At 43.7% G+C, this 12284-nt stretch overlaps 2 protein-coding genes across 3 annotated transcripts in view; one reads left to right on the forward strand and one right to left on the reverse strand.

Annotated features, from left to right (window-relative positions):
* The window catches only part of LOC122541545 (zinc-binding protein A33-like), a 267926-nt gene that overhangs the window by 16404 nt on the left and 239238 nt on the right, over positions 1–12284 (reverse strand). The window lies entirely within an intron of this gene.
* The window catches only part of LOC122541440 (zinc-binding protein A33-like), a 206845-nt gene continuing 206117 nt past the window's right edge, over positions 11557–12284 (forward strand). For both annotated transcript variants that reach the window (XM_043678217.1, XM_043678216.1), the window contains exons 1-2: positions 11557–11982; positions 12084–12179. In XM_043678217.1, coding sequence (XP_043534152.1) covers positions 11572–11982; positions 12084–12179 — 507 coding nt within the window. In that variant the 5' untranslated portion in view covers positions 11557–11571. The remainder of the gene's footprint in view (positions 11983–12083; positions 12180–12284) is intronic.

Here is a 12284-nt window from a genome sequence, read left to right on the forward strand (position 1 = left end):
ACTGTCTGCCTTCTTAACAACCCTGTCAACCTGGATGGCAACATTCAAGGATCTGTGTGCCTGGACACCGAGATCTCTCTGCTCATCGACACTACCAAGAATCTTACCATTAGCCCAATACTTTGCATTCTGATTACTCCGACCAACTCACACTGTCCACATTAAACTCCATTTGCCACCTTTCAGCCCAGCTCTGCAGCTTATCTATATCTCTCTGTAACCTACAACATCCTTTGTCACTATCCACAACTCCACCGACCTTAGTGTTGTCTGCAAATTTACTAACCCACCCTTCGAACAGCAGTGGACCCAACACTGACACTTGCGGTATACCACTGGTAACTGGACTCCAGGATGAACATTTCCCATCAACCACCACCCTCTGTCTTCTTTCAGCAAGCCAATTACTGATCCAAACTGCTATATCTCCGACAATCCCAATCTTCTGCATTTTGTACAATAGCCTACTGGGGGAACCTTGCCGAACACCTTGCTGAAATCCATATACATCACATCAACTGGTTTAATCTGATCTACCTGTTTCGTCACCTTCTTAAAGAACTCAATAAGGTTTGTGAGGAACGACCAACCCTTCACAAAACCGTGCTAACTCCCCCTAATCAAATTATTATTTTATAGATGATTATAAATCCTATCTCTTATAACCTTTTCCAACACTTTACCAACAACTGAAGTAAGGCACACTGGTCTATAATTACCAGGTTTCCTCTACTCCCCTTCTTGAACAGGGGAACCACATTTGCTATCCTCCAGCCTTCTGGCACTATTCCTGTAGACAATGACGATTTAAAGATCAATGCCAAAGGCTCGGCAATCTCCAACCTGGCTTCCCAAAAGATCTGAGAATAAATTCCATTCGGCCTAGGGGACTTATCTATTTTCACACTCTGCAGGATTTCTAATACCTCTTCCTTGTGACCCACAATCGCATCTAGTCTATTAGCCTGTATCTCAGTATTTTCCTTGACAACCTTGTCATTTTCTAGAGTGAATACTGTCGACAAAATATTCATTAAGTGCTTCCCCTATCTCCTCTGACTCCAGACACAACTTCCCACTACTATCCCTGATTGGCCCTAATCTTACTCTCGTCATTCTTTTATTCCTTAAGTACCTACAGAAAGCCTTCGGGTTTACGCTGATCATATCTGCCAACAACTTTTCATGTCTCCTCCATTGGCTCTTCTGAGCTCTCTCTTTAGGTCTTTCCTGGCGACCTTGTAAGCCTCAAACGCCCTAGCTGAGCCTTCACATCTCATCCTAACATAAGCCTTCTTCCTCCTCTTGACCAGAGATTCCACTTCCTTCGTAAACCAAGGCGTCTGCGCTCTACAGCTCCCTCCCTGCCTGACAGGTACATACCCACCTAGGACACACAGGAGCTTTTCCTTGAATAAGCTCCACATATCTAATGTGCCTATCCCCTACAGTTTCCTTCCCCATCCTATGCTTCCTAAATCTTGCCTAATCGCATCGTAATTGCCTTTCCCCTAGCTGTAACTCTTGCCTAGTGGTATACACCTATTCCTTTTTAATCACTAAACTAAACATAACAGAATTGTGATCTCTATCACCAAAATGCTCACCTACTTCCAAGTCTAACACCTGGCCAGGCTCATTATCCAATATCAAATCTAATGTGGCTTCGCCCTTTGTTGGCCTGTCTATATACTGTGTCAGGAAGCCCTCCTGCGCACACACTGGACAAAAACTGACCCATCTATAGTACTCGTACTATAGTGTTCCTCGTCAATATTTGGAAAGTTGAAGTCCCCCATGAAAACTACCCTGTCTCTCTTACTCCTATCGAGAATCATCTTTGCTATCCTTTCCTCTACATCTGTGGAAGTAATCAGAGGCCTACAGAAAACTCCCAACAGGGTGACCTCTCCTTTCCTGTTTCTAATCTCAGCCCATACTACCTCAGTTGACAAGTCCCCAAACATCCTTTCTGCAACTGTAATACTGTCCTTGACCAACAATGCCACACCCAGCCCCCCCCCCCCCCCCCCCCCCGCCTCCCTGTTCTTACTGAAACATCTAAATCCTGGAACCTGCAACAACCATTCCTGTCCCTGCTCTATCCATGTCTCCAAAATGGCCACAACATCGAAGTCCCAGGCATCAACCCATTCTGCACGTTCACCCACCTTATTCTGGGTGCTACTGGCGTTGAAGTAGACACACTTCAAACCAACATCTTGCTTGCTGGTGCCATCATACGATTAGAAAGGGCACGGAGAGACTGGACAGAGATGAGCTGTTCCCATTAATCAGAGGGTTGAAGGGTCATTATTGAGGGCTTTAGTTTTAAGATGAATAGCAGGATAAAATAAAAAAACATACACATGAATGATCTGGTAGAGGGTATTGTGGGTCTGATCAGTCAATTTGCAGATGACACGAAGATTGCTGGAGGAGCAGAAACCATTAGGGGCTGGAGGAGAATATAGATCGATTGGAGAGTTGGATGGAGAAATGGCAGATTGAGTTCAATCCAGGCAAATGTGAGGTGATGCATTTTGGGAAATCTATTTCTAGAGCGAACTATACTGTAAATGGAAGAGGAGAAAGTGAGGTCTGCAGATGCTGGAGATCAGAGATGGAAATGTGTTGCTGGAAAAGCGCAGCAGGTCAGGCAGCATCTAGGGAACAGGAGAATCGACGTTTCGGGCATTAGCCCTTCTTCAGGAATCCTGTAAATGGAAGAGCCTTGGGAAATGTTGATGAACAGAAAGATCTGGGATTTCAGGTCCATTGTACCCTGAAGGTGGCTGCGCTGGTGGATAGAGTGGTCAAGAAGGTAAATGGTATGCTTGCCTTGATTGGACGGGGTTATTGAATGTAAGAGCTGGCAGGTCATGTTAAATTGTGCAAGACTTTGGATCGGCCGCGTGTAGAATACTGTGTACAGTTCTAGTCATCACATTACTAAAAGGATATCGACACTTTGGGAGAGGGCAGAGAAGTTTTACGAGGATGTTGCCTGGTGTGGAAGGTGCTAGTTATGAATAGAGGTTGAGTAGGTTGCGTTGTTTTCATCAGAAAAAAGGAGATTGAGGCGGTCCTTATTGAGGTGGACAAAATCATGAAGGGTGTAAACAGGGTAGATAGAGATAAGCTTTTTCCCTGGGTGAGGGATTCAATAACAAGAGGACATGCGTTCAAGGTGAGAGGTGAAAAGTTTAAGAGGGCTATACGTGGCAAGTACTTTGCACAGAGGGTGGTGGGTGCCTGGAACGCGTTGCCAGCAGAGGTAGTAAGGGCAGGCACGGTAGATTCATTTAAGGTGCGATTGGACAGATGCATGAGTAGGTGGGGAGCAGAGGGATACAGATGCTTGGGAATTGGGCGACAGTTTTAGACAAAGGATTTGGATCGGCTCAGGCTTGGAGGGCCGAAGGGCCTGATCCTGGGCTGTACATTTTCCTTGTTCTTTGTTCATTGGTCAGAGGGGATTTCAGGAAAATGTTTTTCCCTCTGTGCGATGGGACTCTGGAATGCATTGCTTGGGATGGTAGTTGAGGCTGGAAATCTCATGAGATTTAAAAAGTCCTGGAAAAACTCTTGTGCTACCAAAATATTCACAATTATGGATCGATTGCTGGAAAGTGAACGAGTGTAGATAGGTCAGTGCAGGCTGGGTGGGCCAGAGGTTTCAGATCCCACTGTAATGAGGAGAAGGGCAGTTCTCCCGATATCGGCACGAGACGAACAATTTTCAGACAACCAAACCTTCCAAGCGATATTAACCAACGAATCATTTTATTTCCTAATTGTGCTTTTCAAGACCGTACTTTGTGTGTATTAGCTGCTCCATTTCCCGAATTCACTGAGGCTGCGACGGGTTGAGGTGCCGGACTCTCTTTGTTACACGGTGCACGGCTGCCACCTGCTGACAGATCCTCAGAACTGCAGGAAGACACCGTTCACGGAAAAGAGCATAAAAAGAAGAAAACCCAAAGAAATGTGGATGCTGTACATCAGAAACAAGAAAAGCTCAGCAGGTCTGGCAGCATCTGTGGCGATAGATCAGAATTAACGTTTCAGGTCCGGTGACCCTCCCTCAGACTCACAAAAAGTGAGCAATGCCTTTGATGGTTAATAGCCCGAATGGCCACCGATTCTTTGAGTGAATTGCATGGCTGCACTTTTACTGGAAAGCAGGAACAAAATTAAACGGTTTTGTGTTTTTTAGGGGGAGGCTGTGTGCTTTGTTTTCATCGAATTCCCGCACTCGCCCACTGTCTGTGAAATCTCAGAAATACTGCTCTCATTCCGGGAATAAATTGTCATGAGCTTTTTTGGGTTGTCATTCTTTCCGTGGTACCCAAGTTTAATTTTTATTTAGAATATTGAGTCTGAGACGGATTTATAGTACAGAAGGGAACCATTTGGCCCATCGAGTCAAAACCAGTTAAGAAATCTCAATCTCGACAGTCGCATCCCATTTCAGTCAGAATTGCTGAAGGGCTTTTGCCCGAATCTCACCCGTGTCCTGTACACACAGCACTAACCCCCTCCCCTCCCCGGACTCAGTGATCTCCCTAGACTCCTGGCGAAGGAGAATCTGGGTTTTAATATTCTCCCCCTTACTTTGAAATCCATATTCTCTCTGCCCTCTCGATGTTTACCACGTGAGCTCCAGTGTAAACCTGCATTCTGGGATACCTGCATTCCTGTAACTCTGTCCAATGGGTGCACCCTTGAGTTGAGTCGTTCACAGGTGGCTCTGTCTTCTGGTTGCCTTGGCCCTAATCTCTGGATTGAACTCCTTCCCCCTCGCCCCTCGACTTCGCTTTCAACCTTCTCCCTTCAAACATCCCTCCTCGGCCAGGTATTTGGTCACATGACCTTCCAGCTCCAAACGGGCTGCCGTGTTTTTGTTTATAATACAGGGCCGTGTCCTGGGATAGTCTGAGTCAGTAAACATAAGTCGTTGTTGCCTACAATCTTCGAGGTTTCTTCTGGAGTACTGTGAGCAGTTCTAGTCGGCCTGCATGATATTATGAAATTGGAGAGGGTTCAGAAGATATTTACCTGGATATTGCCAGGAATGGAGGGTTTGAGTCATTCAAATGAGCTGGGAATTTCTACACTGGAATGTAGGAGGTTGAGGGGTGACCTTACCGAGGTTTATAAAATCAACAGGGACAATGATAAGGTGAATAGCTATTTTCCCTGGAGTGGGGAGTTCAAAACTATTTTAAGGTGATTTATAAAGGACGTGAGGGGCATTTTTTTTTACTCAGAGTGGTTCGTGTATGGAATGAACTGCGAGAGAAAGTGGGAGATGCAGGTACAATTACAACATTTGAAGGCATTTGGCCAACTTCATGAATACAACTCGGGATATGGGCCAAACGCAGGCAAGTGGGACTAGTTTAGTTTGCGAACATGGTCGGCATGGACGAGATGGAGTAAATGGTATGTTTGCATGCTGTATCGCTGTTTGATTCGAAAACCGATATATGTTTGAAATTCTCATAACAACCCAATGTGTATCTGATATTCTCATATAACCCAGTGTGAGCATAACACTGTAAAACCTACAGAGTTTGCATCGTCCGACAATAATTTACATTTCATGCTCTGACGCACATAATCTGTGAGGATTGACATATTTTTTACATTCTTACTGCTCCTTGGTCGGTTAGGTGCAGGAACCCCCATGTTAATCCAGTCACAACTACATGTTGTGAATGTCTGTGGGTCCCTGATGCAGTATCGCGAGTGTGGTGCTGGAAAAGCATAGCAAGTCAGGTAGCATCAGAGGAGCAGGAGAATCGACATTTCGCTTTTGCCTGAAACAGCTTTTCTTCTGCTCCTCGTATGCTGCCTTACCTGCTGTGCTTTTCCAGCACTACACTCTCGATTCTGATCTCCAGCATCCACAGCCCTCACTTTCTCCTCACTGATACAGTGGGTGTGTGACAGTCGCTGTCAACGGAACCGGGGATTCGTGTTAAATTTCAGTTTCTATTGCCACTCCTCAACCTTCCTTCCAAAGTGCATCCATTTCATCCCCCTGTTAATTCCCATCTGTCCTGTCTCCGCTCATTTCACTACATCTTCCCGTGGGTCTGTTACTGTCAGACTCACTGTTTCTGTTTGGAATGAGTTCAGGAGGAAGTTTGTGGAAAGCGAATAACACGCTCTTTACTGAAAAGCATTTCAGTGAAATTGTTGATCAGGATTTGTTTCCTGGTTAATGCCGAGGCTGTCGGGAATGATAATGTTGGAATAGTGAGCACTGAAATCAATTCTTAAATATTTGAGCAAAGAGAAATTCATTTTGTCGACTGTTCAATAATTACAGACTGAGTGACAATGATCTCAGTAGCTGATAACCCCCTGCCTGTCAGAAAGTTTTCAGGCACGAACACAGAGTGGAGAGCAATGCTAGATAACTCCAGTAAAGCTCTGGTAATAATTCTGCTGATAAATCCTGTTCTGAAAGGATTAAGGGGGCCCAAGGCGTCGTATTAAATACTTATGTTGCCGGCCGTTAATGCCTTTTCACATTTTGTTTCTGTGGGATCCTCTGAGTAAGAGACTGAAGTTCCCAGCGCTGTGTTTATTAACAGTGAAGGGGCCTGGGTAAACACAGGAAGGGAGCACGGATCTCAGGACGTGAACCCGAGTTTCTCCAGGTGATCGGACACCTGAGCAGGATTTTGATCAGTGTGTCCGCGGGAGAAAATACAGACATTGGAGAATATGTGTGAACAGGCAACTAACCGGTTCAGTGGATCCAGGCTCCTCAGTCAAGACGAGTGGCGGCAGAAAATGCAAATCTCTTCTGGATAGTGGAGGCCGCGTTGTGTCCTGACAATATATGAATGGTGGCAAATGGAATTTAATGCTGAAAATTATGAAGTGATGCATTGTGGGACAACCAACAAGGCCAGTGATTACATGGTGAACGGTAGGACCCAGTAGGTCCAGAGGATCAGAGGGATCTTGATGTACATCTCCATAGCTCATTGAAGGCAGCAGGGCAGTTAGGAGGTGATTAAGATGGTTTATGAGATAATTGTTTCTATTACTCAGGGCACTGAATACAAGAACAAAGAGGTCTGGATTTGTCTAGATAGTATGCAAAACAATACTTTTCACTGTATGTAGGTACATGTGAAAATAATAAATCGATTCAAGTTTATGATGGTGCTGTATATAACATTCTTATATGCAACACAAAAATCTTACGGCTTTTGTTTAGGGAGAATTATTTCAGTTGAAAACATTCGATTTTAGCACGGGTGCAGACCTCTCATATATTAGTATCAATCTTTCCCTGCATCTTCTCTGCAGCTATAGGATTATATTCTGCATTCTTTTCTATTACCCTGATGTACTTTCTGTAAGGTATGATTTGTCTGGACAGCATTCACAACAATACTTTTACAGTGTGTTGTTACACGTGGCAATAATGAATCATATCAAATTGAAATTTATATCAACTTAATCGGCAAGAAGTTCATGGATGTTCTGGATTTCTCAAGGTCGACCTGTTACAAAGAACAAAGTGATATACAGCAGAGGAACAGGCCTTTCAGCCTTCAAAGCCTGTGCCAATCATCATGCCTGAACTAATCTAAAAAACCCTCCGGCCCTTATTCAGTTTGTATTTCTCTATTCTCTCCCTATTCATGTTACGATCTAGATGTCTCACCAACGTGTCTGCTTCCACCACCTCTCATGGCAACGTGTTCCAGGCACCGATCACTGTCTGTGTTTAAAATTTCTTCACTCATCTCCCTTAAACTTCCCTCTCTCATCTTGAATCTGAGCCCCCTTGTAATAGATATTTTAACTGGAAAAGTGCCTCTGATTGTATATCTTAGCTATGCCTCTCATAATTGTGTAGACTTCTATAAGCCTCCTCTCAGCTGTCATCTTTCCAGGGAAAGTAATCCTAGTCTTCTTAACAAGTTCTCATTGCCAATGCCCTGAGACGTGGCAACATCCTGGTGCACCTTCTCTGCACTCTTTCCAAAGTTTCCACAACCTGCTGGTAGTGTGGTAACCAAAACTGCATATAATACTCCAAATGCAGCCAAGCAAGTATTTTGGCTGGAGTCACTTGTACCGCTGCAGTCGGCAACTGCCTACACCAAGAAGAGTTGCCAAAACCAACCGAGGGTAGCCTGACATTATTAAGGAAGTTCCTAAGAAAATTGCTCATTTTGGCCAGACAGAGTTGGTAAACTTGGCATTTCACACCAAGTAATTTTCAGAGCAAGAAAGTGATAATATCAAAAGCAGTACACCGAGATATTATGACCATGTTACACCAACAATAATGAGTACTGAACACAGACAATGTGAGCACATGAATCTTTAAGCTGGCCAGGGACGAATGGGGATATCCAACAACTCATGAATACACATGAAGCACACCAAATGATTAGCCTCCATTCCTTTCCCCCGACTCCCTTTCCAGAACATCCTCCTTCCTTCCATTTCTCTGTGTAATCCTTCCCTCCAGCTACCAACTGGATTCATTCCGCCCGTCAGCCAATCAGGTCAGACTCTCTACCTGTGTTCATCTGTCACTACCTCACCACTCTCCCTCCACCCTTCTACCCTACAAACACTCTCTCTCTTCCCCACTCCCTTTTTCTGCAGTTCCCCTTACCCCCATCCCGTTCTGAAGAAGTGTTATATCCGAAATGTTGACTTCTCCCGCCTCGCTTCTTTTGTTCTTCCAGCCTCCTGGCTGTTTGAAAATGATTAACCTGAGCAGTGAAAGGTGATTCTGCATCCATACATTGTTATTTCCAGTCTTCAGGAAAAAAATAGTAACAGATTTACTCACAGAACATGGGGAAAACTACATCGTTGTGACATTGCTTTTGTAAATTTCCTGTAGTTCAATGGACTGAGCAACAAAATCAGTGCAACCATCACTGAAACACAGACTTCGATTTTCAGCTCATTCACTGTGCCAGAGCAAATTGCATCTGACAAAAACACATTTCATTGGCAAAGGATATCAAAACGTCTGCTAATTGGGAAGTTACTCATATCATATTGTCATCCCATAATCAACAGTTTAGCACAACCAATGATACATACAGCAAATTCATATACTTCAAGTGTCGTCCAACAAAACAGAATTTTCACATTGCAATATCAAATGTTCACCACTAATTTGGAAAGGATCTTCATCCCCAACACAATTTAGACTTGGATGGACCACCACAATTAGGCACCGGACACAGAGAATGGATCAGAAATCCAGCCACAAGTACTTGGATCCCAGGAAAAGTTTCTAAGATATGCAATCAACACATGTTGTATCAGATCATGATTGATCACCATGTACGTTGTAAAACAACAAAAGCCAACTCCAGAGCAATATAGGGTGTGCTGACAGTCAGGAATAAAAGACTAAAGGTAATGAGTGTGAGATGATGCTGAGTGATAGCAGCCAGCATCAAGATGACCAAGAGGAGCCATGAATAACACATAACTCTCCAAATGGGCATATAATTATCAGATCAGGGCATACTGTCAAAAATATTCTATCAAAATTTAAGTTGTTAATCTTGTTAACTTTGTTCATACATGTCTGTATAGGTACAGAATTGGGAATGTTTGGTAATGTACAACACTGTTTATTGATGTTGGGCATCTTTTTGAAAACTTGCGATATTGTGTTACGTCTTACAGCAGTAGTGTAATACATTTTCAATGACATTCTCATAGAATCACTATATCATAATATGTGACTTGAAGTTCTCAGTCTCTATCTTACTGAACTCGGTCCTTTTGCAGCATGACATGCTGAGTGAGCATGGTGCAGTGCATATGAATTGTTCAGCTTGAGCCCGGTCATGCACATGGATTTAATGCTGGTGCAGATTCCAAGTACTGGACTAAAAACGAATTGAATTTTTCAGTACTATGTGACCCACATCTCGTGTTATGTAAACAATGCAAGTATCATTGCAGGATAGTATAGACCATCAGCATTCACATGTCATCTCTCTTCACAGGTTCTGCCAGTCCTGATGAGTTGCACCAGCAATTTCTGTTTTATATTTCAGATCACCACACCTGCATTACTTTATCAAAGTAGGAATATTATAGTTCAATTATTCAGGGCATTAATGTCACCACATAAATGCATAGAAGGCCAACGGGCTGAGGGGCGGCAGATGTAACTTAATTTAGAAAAATGTGAGGGGCTGCAATTTGGAAAGGCAAACCAGGCCAGGACTTGTACAATCAATAGTAAGGTCCTGGGGGGTGTTGCTGAACAAGTAGACCTTGGATTGCCGGTTCATATTTCCTTGAGGGTGGAGTCACAGGTAGACAGGATAGTGAAGGGGCCGTTTGGTATGCTTGCCTTTATTGGTCACTACATTGAACATAGGAGTTGGGAGGTCATGTTGTGACTGTGTAGGACATTGATTAGGCCACTTTTAGATTATTGTGTGCAATTCTGGTTTCCCTCCTATGAGAAAGATATGAAACGTGAGGGGGTTCAGAAGAGATTTACAGGGCTGTTGCTTGATTGAAGAGTTTGAGCTGTATGGAGACACTGCATAGGTTGGGTCTGTTTTCCCTGGAGAGTTGAAGGCTGAGGGGTGATCTTCTGGGCTTTTTAAAAATCATGAGGGTCATGGATAGAATAAATCGACAAGATATTTTTCTTGGGTTGGGTGGGTCTGGGACTAGAAGTTTAGGGTGAGAGGGAAAAGATTTAAAATGGACCTAAAGTGCAACTTTTTCACGCAGAGGGTGGTGCATGGGTGGAATGGCTTGCCCAAGGAAATGGTGGAGATTGGTACAATTGCTACATCGAAAAGATACCTGGATGGGTTTATGAATTGAAAGGGTTAGAGGGGTATGGATCAGGTGAGAACAAATGGGATTAGATTTATTTATGTTATCTGATCAGCATGCACAAGTTGGACTGAAGGGGTTGTTGCCGTGCTGTACATTCCAATTAATCTATCTTTTGGCCAAACTAAACTGGGGTTCATTCTATTATCGGACTCTCCTGGTCCCTCCAGTAAATAGCATATTGCACACATTAGAAACTCCATGGTTTGTTTGTTGGAACTGTTGGGAAAGTCTTTGTTCTCCAAAAAGATTGTGCGAAAGAGATTGTGCGTGTATTTTTTTAACGAATGAAGTAAATTTTTGAAATTAAAAAATCTGCAGGGAAAAACAAGATGAAGTTTCATAAAGCTAAACCTTGCAGCTTTTTGTGCATTTAATGAACATCTAGAGCATGAGCCCTCCCTCCGCATCCGTCCTACCCTCCCTTCTGTCTCACTGTCCCTCCACCAAAGGCAACTCTCCAGGCACCTTCACCCTCCTGGGATCGGGTTAAAACCCTGTCAGCGTCCTAAACCTGTTTCTCCTTCAGAATATTGTTTTTCACTTGCTCCCAGGTCAAAACCATAGTTACTAATTACTCTTCTCTGATAATTTCAGTAAAATCCATCGGTAAGTGATTGAATTGAATGTGTTCACCAGCGCAGTCACATTGAAACTGAAAGTGGTTTGAATCAGGAAGTGCTGAGTGTGAACATGGCTTCCAGACAGCAGCTCCTGAGACTGACCGAGGAGGCAGTTTGTCCCATTTGTCTGGATTTTTTCACTGATCCAGTTACACTGGATTGTGGACACAACTTCTGCCGCTCCTGTATCGCCCAGAGTTGGGAAAAGAAGGAGATAAACTCCTGCCAGGAATGTAGAGAGGTGTTTCCGGAAAGAAACCTCAGGATAAATCGAGCCTTAGCGACTCTGGCCGAGGAGTATCGAAAATTAAAGCTGGATCCGAAAGAGAAGGAAAGTAAACCTCACTGTGAGAAACATCAGGAAGATCTGAAGCTGTTTTGTGAAACTGACAGGAAATTGATCTGTCTGATTTGTAGAGATTCGCGGGAGCACAAAACTCACAACTTCCTGCCGATCAGCGAAGCTGTTGAAATCTACAAGGTAACAGAGACAATATTTTGTAAAGTGCGCGTTTCATCACATATCCCTGATCCAGCACGTAACCTAAAACATCTATTCTTCAATTTCTTTCCCAATTACAGGATAAACTGAAATCTTCCTTAGATTCTCTCACAGAGAAGAAATCGACCGTTCTACAAACGGAACTGACCCAGAAACGGAAGATTTCCGAAGTGAGGGTGAGCTCTCCCTGTGCTGATTTTCTGGGATCTCGGTTAGTTTTGTTCCCTTTATTGCGGGACAATAATGAGGTTTCACATTTCATTTGGTAGGAACAGGCGAGC

This window comes from Chiloscyllium plagiosum, chromosome 37 (genome assembly GCF_004010195.1).
Source record: "Chiloscyllium plagiosum isolate BGI_BamShark_2017 chromosome 37, ASM401019v2, whole genome shotgun sequence".
NCBI classification, from domain to species: Eukaryota; Metazoa; Chordata; class Chondrichthyes; order Orectolobiformes; family Hemiscylliidae; genus Chiloscyllium; species Chiloscyllium plagiosum.